The sequence below is a fragment of the Brachyistius frenatus genome, unplaced genomic scaffold, assembly GCF_029030835.1.
Source record: "Brachyistius frenatus isolate BFR_SWC_R1_liver_20210118 unplaced genomic scaffold, ASM2903083v1 Contig_41, whole genome shotgun sequence".
In the NCBI taxonomy this organism is placed as follows: Eukaryota; Metazoa; Chordata; class Actinopteri; family Embiotocidae; genus Brachyistius; species Brachyistius frenatus.
The window spans coordinates 2,947,304-2,959,610 of record NW_027210640.1 but is presented as its reverse complement, the minus strand read 5'-3'; the positions used below and the strand labels follow the sequence as shown (position 1 = coordinate 2,959,610).

At 35.9% G+C, this 12,307-nt stretch overlaps 1 protein-coding gene across 1 annotated transcript in view; it reads right to left on the bottom strand.

The window, feature by feature from the left end:
• The window catches only part of LOC138623011 (E3 ubiquitin-protein ligase rnf213-alpha-like), a gene marked incomplete at its 5' end in the record, with an annotated part of 39,878 nt that extends 29,401 nt beyond the window's left edge, over nucleotides 1-10,477 (bottom strand). Inside the window, 16 exon segments of the mRNA XM_069702225.1 lie at nucleotides 876-1,031; nucleotides 1,196-1,333; nucleotides 1,615-1,832; nucleotides 1,911-2,070; nucleotides 2,466-3,085; nucleotides 3,813-3,965; nucleotides 5,144-5,314; nucleotides 5,833-6,037; nucleotides 6,662-6,784; nucleotides 6,868-6,966; nucleotides 7,688-7,822; nucleotides 8,247-8,406; nucleotides 8,545-8,600; nucleotides 8,799-8,991; nucleotides 9,080-9,271; nucleotides 10,314-10,477. Coding sequence (XP_069558326.1) covers nucleotides 876-1,031; nucleotides 1,196-1,333; nucleotides 1,615-1,832; nucleotides 1,911-2,070; nucleotides 2,466-3,085; nucleotides 3,813-3,965; nucleotides 5,144-5,314; nucleotides 5,833-6,037; nucleotides 6,662-6,784; nucleotides 6,868-6,966; nucleotides 7,688-7,822; nucleotides 8,247-8,406; nucleotides 8,545-8,600; nucleotides 8,799-8,991; nucleotides 9,080-9,271; nucleotides 10,314-10,477 — 2,943 coding nt within the window.
• Nucleotides 10,478-12,307: the final 1,830 nt, after the last annotated feature.

Below are 12,307 nucleotides of genomic sequence, written 5' to 3'. Positions count from 1 at the left end.
ATTACATTTTAAAAGTAATTTTTTATCACCTCAAAATAAACTTTTGTTCCATGATAAACAAAATCCATATTTTAGATCACCTTTAATCATCCTAAATAGTCTTTTGCATTCTTTAAAGCCAAGGCAAACAGTTCAGGCCATTTGCACTGAATGTAATGCACAGTATAACTTTGACATTTGACAGTCTGACCTGTCTGGGGGAAGACTTGCTTTATTGCTTCAGGCTTCCTGAAGCATTTTAAGGATCTCCGTTTGGCACAAAATTTGATGTGCACCCTTGGCTCATGTCATTGGAGAAATTGCTGTACTAGTGCTCACAAAAACGTGTGTAACTACAGGAACTGATGATTATTTGCAATTTATTCATCAGGATTATACCCTCTTCCTGCTCCGTGCATGTCACAATACTTCCCATGTCACCTCTTCCCAAAACCATGATCAGCCCATGGAGGCTGACTCATAGTACCATAAATTTGCTGATTACAGCCTGTACCTTCAGACAAGTATTTCAGTTTCCTCCAGCGTAAACTTTGGATGGCGTTGCCAGTGTGCTCCTTATTCATTCATAAGAAACTAAAATTCCGCTGCATCCCAGCAGTCTTAAAGGGAATGAGAGGGGCTGATTTGAGTGGCTATGGTTGAAGTCAGCTGTGACACACCTTTTAATGATCTATTCCTCCTACATCACCATTATGCTGCGGTGCGCCAGAGCTGCATCCTGCACCTGTATTCACCAAATACCAATACGAAAAACGTTTTCCATGCCAACTTGTGCTGTTGTCGCAGGTTCACCAGTAGCGCCTGGGTGCTCTGCACTGAGGCGGACGAAAATAGGGCCCTTAAACTATAATTATCTTATTATCAATATACAACACCTCTGTGAAGTGTTCCACTTCACTTGTATTTTGTTGTCCTCTTCCAGACATGAGCATAAGCTTATTTTGTAACTCTGTCAGATCCTCATAGGTACAAGTCATGTTTTTGTCATGGCCGTCCTGAATTTGCAGCATCAGGGAAGTCTCTAAAGTGAGCTATAAAGGGAAACAATAAAATTATATTTACATTCGTGTTTAAGTCCTTAGACACAAAAACTAATAGCACATACACAACACAAGTAAAGTGAATTTAAACGAGTTAACTTTTGCAGTATTCTTTCAAATTTAAACATTATTTTCTTGTAATATGTTTAGCATACCCTTTGCTGGTTTTGGGCTTTGATGGTATACATCCCTCTATCATTGATAGATGTAGCCAGGGACAGAGAGGAAAATTCAACAGATCCATGGCTTTCCCTCACGGTCTTTAACCATTCCAGATGACGTGCCATATCCCGCTAAAATGAGACATCAAAACAAAAAAATAACTGGGTTTTGCTATTTTCACAAATGGATGGAAAATAAATGTACAATCAAGTGCCGAGAAATATTCTGAGGTACAGGCTGCTGTGATATTTCACCTCATCACTGTCAAAACATCTCATACTGGGGACACATTCCACTGACCAGTACTTCAATATCACCACTACTCCCTGTTTTAACCTTGATCTACCAAACTTTCCATAGTTGTGCATGAAGCAATGCTAGTTATTGGATGGTATGAGAGGTGGAATCTCACCAGATTCTTTGGTATATTTCTGTCGTTTTCAAGTGCCCTCCACAATTTTGACAATGAATCTTTGAACTCCTTAAAATCAGAGTCCTGCTTCAGCCCATACAGCATTGACGAGTAACCAAGGACAGCATCATGAAAGCAGGCCACTCGATCCACATCCAGGTCATTTTCCCCAGCATAGATGGATGCGAGGTCAACAAAAACTTTCAGCTCATTGATATCTGCAATTACAAGTTTCTTTTAGCTATTACAAAATGTTGTGTTTAAGTTGTGGTAACAAATGATGGCATCTACTGTACCTTCAAGTTCTTTTTTAACCCACTGGACAAACTCTTTACTCTGACTGAGTACCTGTAGACATTCCATGCGATCATCCGTAATGTCATCCAAAACATGTTTGGCATGTATTAAGGTGTCATCTATGCATTTCAGGCTGTTTGTCTTGAAGCTGGCTTCATTCTGAAAAATATACATTTACGTTATGAATGTTCTGACTCGAGACTGATTAAAAGAGCATCTAGGCCGGTGGATGATTGTTGGTTAATCATTTCAAATTTATTTCACATTTTAGTCTATTTTTCAGATTATTGCAGTGTATCACCAGAGTATAAGACCAAACTATACTCAACGACAAATGTGTATAGTGAAAACTAATTACTCATTGACACCAAAGCATATCATGTCCATCTTGAATACACATGTATTTTCCAGAGCTGAACACAGCTACATATTGTTTTATATCTATGAAAAGATGCAAAAGTATGTCTGCAGATGATGTCTTACAGGTAAACCGGTGTTTTTTTGAAAAATATCTCCAATATTCCTAGATAGCATTAAATAGTTGGGAAACGTACCATTTGCAGCAATTTCTCCAGTGCTACAAAGTTTCCTTCTGGACAGATTGTGTTCCTGATATCCATGATGATTTTGGAAGATTCCATTGCTTGATTAAGATCCTGAAACTGTTGAATCTGGTAAATCCTTTCTTGAATCCATGTTCTGTCATCAGATGGGTTTATTCTGCACATGATGTTTAAATCTTTCTGCAAGTCTTCGTACCTTCCTTTATAGATCTCAAAGATGCTGTTTATTTCCTCCAGTAACATTTCTCCAGTCTTTAGACTTTCATAAACCACTTTGTACTTGTTGTGGCAGCTCTGAAAAATTTTGCTGTAGACCAAGTCAAGAGTGTAGATTTCTTCATTACCAGCAATGCGTTCAGTGTCATCTTTTTCAAGTGGGTCTCTTGACAGCTCTTTTACTTGGCTCTTCCAGCACATTTTGAAGATATAGCTGTCTTTAATGGCATGCAGCTCTGTAGCCATTTGACGAGTTATATCACAAAGGTTGAAATAAGTGACTTTCCCAGTCGAAAGAGAGGTCTCTCCATCAAGTTTGTGAACTGTCATAAACTCATTCAAATTCATTACCTCAAAGTTCTGATTAACTTTTTTGTCCAACCCCTCGAAGTCAACTGTGGAATAAAAAGATGTTACAATAAAAATGTGGATATATAGTTTAGGCATCTTTGCAGTCCTAATTCAAAAATATTGGGATTTAAATCTCCCATTTCAAAGGTTAAAGAGTAGCAACTTGTTATTAAAACCTTGTACGACAGCTGAACTTCTATTGAACTCAGCCCTTAAAGAGGAACCAAAGACTTGAAACTGGGAACCTGCAGGATTCCATTTTAGAGTTTACAAACTTAAAGAAATCATCAATTGTTATGTGCTGTCAGCTATTGATGTCAGCCCCACCAAAAAAAAACTACTGGGGGGCACACCAGCACCTGAACCAGAACCAGAACCAGCTCAATAGGACTTGTCCCGTTAGTCTTCTTTCTCTTCCAAATGAGAATTACAGAAGATGCTACTCAGGTCAAGACCTTGCAATGAACATTCTAGCTTTACTGGTTAAGCTATTGGTATTCTTTGGTCCACACATCATTAGTGTATTTCACTTCATCAGCGAAATACGCCTAAAAAAATATCAAAGAAATAAAATGCTAAATAAAAAATACAAACACCTCCCAACAGTCAGTAGAACAGGATGTTAATTTATATACAAGTGGCCTAAGTCTTAACGAGCAAATTCAATAAATACAGTGATTGCCTCAATATTTTTTCCCTCCGAAAAATAGGTTTAGAAAAAAACATTGAACCATAAACATACATTTTCCTCAGTGTGCCAGCACTCCTTACCTTTGACATGTTCTGGAAGATCCTGGCAGATTTGTAGAAGATTCCTGACAAGCTCTTTCTCAGTGTGGACAGCTTCTGCTTCTGCTTTTCTTCGTCCCAGTAATGTTGTCATGTTTCTGTCATCTTTACAACGACCATCATCACAAATACCATCTAAAGAAACATAAACACTTCGATGAATACAAATGTAGAATCAGAAATACAGTGAACCTCAAGGAATAGCATCCATTACAATTGTAAAGCATTATCTTTTATATTTTTGAGTCCTCCTACACAAATTTGAATTAATTGTAAATACTGTTCTTGAATCTTTTTTTTTCATTTAAAAAAATATTGACATATTGTTCATTTGTTTGTGATGATAAAAGCAAAGGACCTTCATTACACTACATTACATTTTGTTGCAGAAGTTTTTTTTTTGTTCTTGTTATATTTGTCAGAACACAAGTAGTCTCTACTGAAAACTGGCTGAGGAAAGAGAGATTTGTGGAATATTCAGAGTGACTGTTTTCTGGACTTTACAGTTTTTACATTTAAGATTTTTTTGACACTTTAAAAATGACAAATTCAATTACAGCAATGATCTTAAAATTGAAGGTCTCAAAAGCTTACTGAGTGCAATAAAAACTACAAGTAACTATATTACTAAATACAACTCAATAAAAATATGCTTATTGTAATTTGGGTTAACCACACTTGAACCCCTTTTTTACTGCCATTGCCAACTCGGCTTGACTCCACTCGCTTGTTTTGGTTTTCAATTGGGCAAACGTTGTGGATATTATCTGGTACCTGGTACTATATTTGGTATCACCTCCATCGAGGTTGCAAGCGAACTGAGCGAACACTAAAAGGTGACGTGAAAACACTGTAGATCACTGACAGGTCAGAGATTGTCATAATCACTGCATGCATGACACTAGATAACTGGCAAAACCCTCTATGATTAATTAGCCAAGCTACTATAGTGACCGCAATTTCTTTTTAAATCACTGCACTACTCATTTACTGGCAAACAGCGCCGTGGTCAATTTAGGAGTTGCAGACATTTTCTATTTTGCAGAGTGTCTCATGCTGAACATGTCACAGTAGTTTCACGCACTGTCGCCATAGAAACAACATTGCTTGGAGCGGGTACTCTTTGCAGTGGAAAACGAAATCCAGAAAACTGACTAATACCAAAGCAAGTAGAGCTGAGTAGAGCCAGTACAGGCAGTGGAAAAGTAAACATATACAATCTGCAATAATAAGAAATAAAAAAAAAGGGAAAAAAGACAAAAGGAAGCTGAAAAGGAAACTTAGGTAAAACAGAATAAGCAATAGATATTCACCTATCTTCAGCAAATCAACAAATTCACGTTCTCTCTGTAGAATCTGGTTTAAAGTTTTAATTTGGATTTCTCCACTGAGGAACTTCTTTGACACAGATTTGAAGGCTGTCTTTGCCGATGTCATCCTGAGTTGTGCTTCATCTGACAATTGGCCAATCAGTCCTCCTCTTGCTAAGACAAAAATAAAACAAAAAATGTTACGGTTAGTTTTAGAGATAAAAATGAATAAAAAAAAGTTAATCGCAAAAAATAAATTTAATATGTGAAAATAGTTATATATATCAACTTCAGGTGAGCCCAAAATATCCCATCCTTACACTTTCTTTGTTATTGTTATTTTATTGCTCTCTCTCATACACAGTCGGGTTTCCATTACTTCAGATGGCATTACATTGATCTATATTAATTTCCAGGGGAGACTAACCCTAACCACAATTACTACTCGCCTAAACCTACCCTTTACCCAAACCTTCAACAAAGTCTTCATCCTAAAATTGTGTCATTTATGTTATGGGGACTTCCTTTTTGTTCATTAGGTCCCCACAATGTGACTATCTAAACAGATTTTTGTTCCTACAACATGAGTATGACAGATTTATTAAGTACATACACACACTTTATGTTAGAGAGTGATCTCACTCTCAACATTAATAAAGAGTAGGTTCACTGTTATTCTTGTAATAACAAACAGTATGTTAATTTACCTGTTATTTGGAAGAGAGTTTTGGCCATGGGCCAGTTCACAAGGTGTTGAAATGTCAAGGCTTCACCTTCAACGTAATCTCCATTAGCATCTGTGGGCCACGACTTCAGCATAACGACAGATATCAGCTTTCCAAACCTTGTGATATCATGTCTGTGCATTAAATCCTCAACAGCTCTGCCAGATTCATCCTAAACACAAAAAAACAGAAAAAGTCATGTAAAATAATTAGGTAATCCATGGAACACTGCCATCAGGAAATATAAATAGTATTAGAATCAAATTGCTTACTGAATTGAGTTTTCTGCACCCATGAAATTAAGGTAAGCAGAAATTTATATATGTATACAACCCTGTTTCCAAAAAAGTTGGGAAGCTGTGTAAAATGTCAATAACAACTAAATGCAATAATGTGCAACTCTGAACTTTTTTGAGACGTGTTGTTGCCATCAAATTCAAAGAGCATGTATTTGACATAAATCCATAACATTTCTCCATTTCAACATTTGATATGTTGTCTTTGGTCTATTTGCAATTAAATATGGGTTTATGTGATTTACAAATCATTGCATTCTGTTTTAATTTACATTTTACACAGCATCCCAGGGTTTTCAGAAACAGGGTTGTATATTATGTATAATATGTATTATAATTTGTTGCGGAATGATAAAACTTTCAATGGTTTTACAAAATTTGTCACTGCTTTAGAGGGGGAATAACAATTGCTTATGAGTAAAACAAAAGCATCTTTGGGCACTTACGATAACATCATTACAAAGCATTTAGAAAATGCTCATCATTTCTTCAATTCATACCTGGCAAATACCTGCAACTGCCTCCAATGCACATTTCTCCATTGCGCTGTGTAACATTGGACTTGTGTTGCTCAGCTCTTCACTCATTTTAATGTATAGTCCAATTTGATCCATTAGGCGTTCCTAGCACAAAAGCACAAGTCTTCAGTTCTGTTTCTTAAGTGCACATGTAAAACATAAAAACACAAACATAAATCCAGTCTCACCTGTTTCAGTTTTCCTTCAAAATCCTTCATAAATGTGTCTCTCCAGTATGAAGTGTGTTCGTCATGACTGAAGGATACTGACAGTAACTTACTCCATACCTACAGGAGAGGCATTTCATTTAATAGATTAGCTGCATCACAGATTAAAAGGGGCAATATCTAAGGTAATTAGTTTAAAATATTAAAGCATTTACTAAAATCATTCACTAAATGTGAAGAAATAGCAGTGTTGACACCATGTCGAAATGTATTGTGTTACAGAGACATCCACTGATGTTAGCATGCTAATCAACAAGCCTCAGCCCAGCCCGTCTTGTAATACCAATTTGTACCACAAGATGGTCTAGCATCCAGTCTGCAATCAGTCTAACATGACAAGAGGAGGACGTGAAGTATTCTAACCAAACAGGAACCTCTGAGGCTGAAGAATGAGCCACCCGGAACTGAGCTTTAAAACTCCTCTGAGGTAGCTTTCTGAATATGCCACACTTTTTCAGAGTGGTGAACCTCTCCCCACCTTCACTGTTGAGAGACTATGCCTCTCTGGGATGCTCTTCTTATACCCGGTCACGTTGCCATCTGTTACAAGTTAACCTAATTGTGAGATGTTGCATCAGGTGTTGTTTTTTTTTAGGATTATACAACTTTTCCAGTCTTTTTTTTTTACCTCGTTGCAAATATTTTGAAACATTTGGCTGGCATTCATTTTTACAAATTGTAATTGAAGTTCTGCATTCAATATCAAATGGTTTCTGCATTTGCGAAAAACAAAATTTTTAATTTCAAACCACAACAGAGAAAATATTTCACTTTAGCCTACCTTCATTTCACTGGGTACGGAAAACTGCGTGTGACTCCATTCATTGAACAGTTTGCTTCTGAAAGTATTTCTCCGCCATTCCCTTGTTGTTTCTAATATCTCACCGATTGACTCTTCATGAATTCTCTCTCTTTCCTGTAATAGCAGTTGTACAGTAGAATGGACATCTTTATTAAAAGAAATGACCTAACATAGCCAATTTGTTTAAAGTAAAATTGCCCTTCTTGCATTTAAGCATTAAAATGTAGCTATAGTCTGAATGTTCAGCTTTTCTCTTTACCAACCCTAAGAGAATAATCAAAAATAAGACTTTTTACACAAATGGAACACTAGTATAGATTTAAAGTATATTCCAAAATCAGTCACATTTTTAGAAGAGGAAAAACAAGAAACTCACTCACAATATTTAATGATCCAGCTGAGCTGAATTATTTATACAAGGCCAAATAAAACAACACAGCTGTTGCTGTAAATTAATCTGTGCATTTCAAGACTTGTCTATAGCTTGTAAGAGAGATATAAGTGTAACCTCTTGCATAGACTGACAGGCAAGTCTCACCTGGGAATCATTATGACCATATGCCTTTGCAATCAGACAGACCAGATCAAGGAGGTGAAGAGGAACAGTATAGCAGCCTGGATCTTTTATGCAACGGCACACAGAACCATGAAGCATTACTGCAGTCTTCAGACAACACTCTCCATATTTGTCATCAAAACTGAGAAGATAATAATTGGATTATTTCTCTGTATGCATAAAGTTTGCTGTAAAAGCAATGACACTGAAATTTATGGACAGAGATACAGTATTACAATGGCAGGTAGAGGTTCTTTTTATTTTTATTTTATGTTTTTACCTTTTACTGCGATGGCTTTCTTTTTTGATGAGATCAATTGCCAGATCTTCTAAATCCTGTTATCAAAATAACAGTGGACATTTCATTTTCAAAAACAGAATAGGTAAACAGTGATTGTGCAATTTAGGATGGTATTAGGATTGGGTTTTTTTGGGCCATTTTTTTTTTCACCTGTTTGGCATTTTTTAACACAGTCTCTGGCCACCTGACAAATGTGAGTCCATCAATTTGCTTGATTTCTGAAGGATACATACCCTGTAGATGGACTGAGTTATTTCAGATTTGATGATGAATTGCAAATAACGAAGAATGTCTAGGAGTTCCACTTGTACACTGGACATGAAGCTCTTTAGATTGTCCACATGAAAGAGCGACATCCAAGAGTGCACAACAAGACGATCAATGTCCACCAGGTATGCATGTTTTTTCATGATCCCGATCAGATTCCTAATTTAAAGTCAGAGCTTATTATGTGACCAGGCACACTTAACAAAATTTCCAACATGTTGTTTACAGGAGAAAAACCTTTAAATACCTGTCCCTGTGTTTTCCTCTGCTTTCTGTCAAATCTGTCCAGGACTGAAACTGTGAATTCAAGACAGGTGGAACTGGCTCAAATGGCTTGCTTTCTTCTCTCAGCAGGTGAATCAGAGGAATGACCAATACCCACTTCTCAATCTGGTGTTGTCTGGCTTTGTGGCATAGCATCTCAACAGACTCTGCAATACTATGCCAATAGATAAATCAGTGGTTAGATAAGGCAGGTCAATGTGTCGATGGGAAAATCACATACAGGTTGAGGGAAATTCACAGGTCACAACATCACAACACAATCAAGAGGTAATAATTTAAAATAAGTTACATTGAGTTTCTTTAAATGGTATTTACAGTGGAAATGCTCTTTCCTGAAAAAAATAACTATTCAATATTTAAAGAATTTGTTTAGTTGTTTTTTTAAGAATTATATAATATAATGCATAGATAGTGCAGGTTTTGTTTCTAGCCAGTACTATGTTGTTGAGAGATATCATATGGTCAACTGTATTAAGATTTAGGTTTTTAGAGTCTAACTGAAAGCAAACTTAAGAAAAAATACTTTTTGCCATTTTTTTTTTAGGGTCAACGCTATCACAGTATTGTCCGCTATGGTTTTGAACTTTTTTTTTTTTTTTTTTTTAAGTTCTACCTCTACACAGAAGTGCTAAAACAACAGACAAGAAAATATCTCCTCTTCTTCCTACGCTTTTTAAAGATGCTGTTTTGGGTAAGTCCTGAAATGGCACATTGCTGCCATCACTTGCAGTGTTTTACAGGATATACATAATTTTGATAAACATGGCCAGTACCATATTTTACATGGTTTTTGGGGCAAAGCTCAGTTTTGTTGCTTTCAAAGATACTGACATTGCAAAATAATAAATCACTGCTAATGAGAAAATATTTATTTCAATTACCTAATGTCTTTTAATGGTCAACACATAGCCGACTTTCAAAGCTCGCAAGATGTCTTTAGCTGTTTTTAAGTCAGTACTGTAAAAAGATAGATTTTCTCAGTTCATATTAAAATGTAAGATCTAAAACATAACAACTACTATCACAAAACAAAATTAAGTTATTAAGAAATAAGGACAAAAAAAAAATTACCTTTTAATTGAAATACATCAGTGCCAATATGGCTGATGACATTATGGGTCTGTCAAATACTTTTATTATTATTATTATTATCATTATGATGGTTTTTGTTTGAACTTAAACCACTAATCATTTACCTATTTTTATCAACCAAGGGGTTTGCAAAGTCTTCCCAGAAGCGGAGGAAACACTGTCGTGGCTTTTTAGGCAGGCAAAGAAGATCACACAGAGTAGACAGTTGGTCTGTCATACTGTCTTTAAGATACTTGTTGTAGATGAGCAAACTGACAAGTCCTGCATGCAGAGGTGGTAAGAGGGAATGTGTTTTCTTCTTGCTGTTTTTAGGAATAACGTTTTCCTCCAGAAAATGTTTGAGCAGGATTTCCACCTTGAGAAGGAGAGGAGGTTATGAGGGATGGTGGAAAACTGTTTGTATTACTTCAATCTTATAGCGTTTTGAATGTAAATATGTTGTGTTGTAGCATAAAATGTTTCATATTTACCTGGTATTCCCCATATGGTAATCCCCACGGTATTACCATACCGTCATGAAGTACAGGATAGCTGTACGCATGAAAGAACTGTTGTAGCAGGACAAAGAAATTTTCCACATTTTGTGCATTCCAGGTTGTAAGAAGATCAAAGATTATTTTTAGCATTTCCCCGCCTGCTTGGTTTCTTCCTTGCGTGACTGTGTTTTTGGCAGAATTCCACATCCAGTGATCTTTTAGTTTGGTTTGGATCACATCATCATATTGGTGCCACTCACCTTAAAAAAAAATTCAACAACAAGAAATGTACAGAGGAGGATTAATGGTTACATTTATTATTCTGCTAGCCAATACAAGCTGCAATTCATTATTGTGAATTGACAAACATATTCTAAAAACCTCATCAATTAATGATTCTTTTTTTTCAGTTTGTTAAGGCATGTATAATCACAATTTTACCTTGTACATACAGTAGTTAATGCACAAAAGAAGTTTATTTATAAATGGTACAGGCACTATACAAATGTATTTTGTATATTGGATTATGCAGAAAATGCATAAAGTATATTTTTCATCAATGTTTGTACACTACATTATAAAGACACAATAAAAATTGTTAGCATACAGTAAATCGGTCTGTAAATAAAGTGCATTTGGAATACCTTCACTTGTTAAAAACTCCTCTTTGATTGAGAGGCATCTGTTGACGTAGTTTTTTTTCTCTTCCTGGTAGATGGTCTCATAGATGAGTTTATTTTTACTGTGCTTTTGAACTGCGTATTTGTAGGGGAACCTCTCCTGAATTTTGTTCACAGGAATCATAACTTGTCCTTCAAGAAGATATCTTTTGTCTCCTAAATGCCTGTGAAATTAGAGATGTGACATGCTGAGAAGTGATAACCTCCTGATTTGAAAAGTTAGTTACTCATTGAATTATTGTCTCTGTGCTTGTAGACATGGAAATGTGAAAAATGAAAGTCATACTTGGGAAACATTTCCAAACCAGAATCCCAGTTTCCAAACAATGCTTCAGATTCGAGAAAAACAACATCCTTCTCTGGATTAAAATCGAAGTCTTTTGAAATGACAGCATGGAAGCATACATGGATTTGTTCACTGACTGATGAACTGAGAACAACAACAAAAAAGTTGATTTAATATTTCAATATAGAATGTCAAATACATCAAAACAATACATACCATTATCTTTCCTATTGTCTTACTTTTGTGATGTCTGAGGTTCAGTGGATGTTACTGAGATATTTGCAGCCACTAGATGACCCTCCTTCTTGTCACTCCGTCTGGTAGGGCAGGAGGGAGTTGGTGGCTTGAAGTCATCTACACATGTGTTGTTTGGTTGCTGTTCTCGTGTGCTTGCTTTCTCATCTAATTTAGTGTCAGCAGCCTTTGAAAAAAGTAAAAGTTTGAAAAGTAAATCAGATAAACACGATATTATCTTGTTTGATATGTACAGTTGAAAAACATCAAGCCTTGTAAGTCCTAAATCTGATTGCTAGTTACAAAAACAGCAGTGTAATGTAGAGTTATCGGTGTGTCAGTAATCACATTTTACTTGTGACACTGTTTTGGTAAATGGATCATTCATTAATATTACACAGTTAATAATGTGTGCACATAAT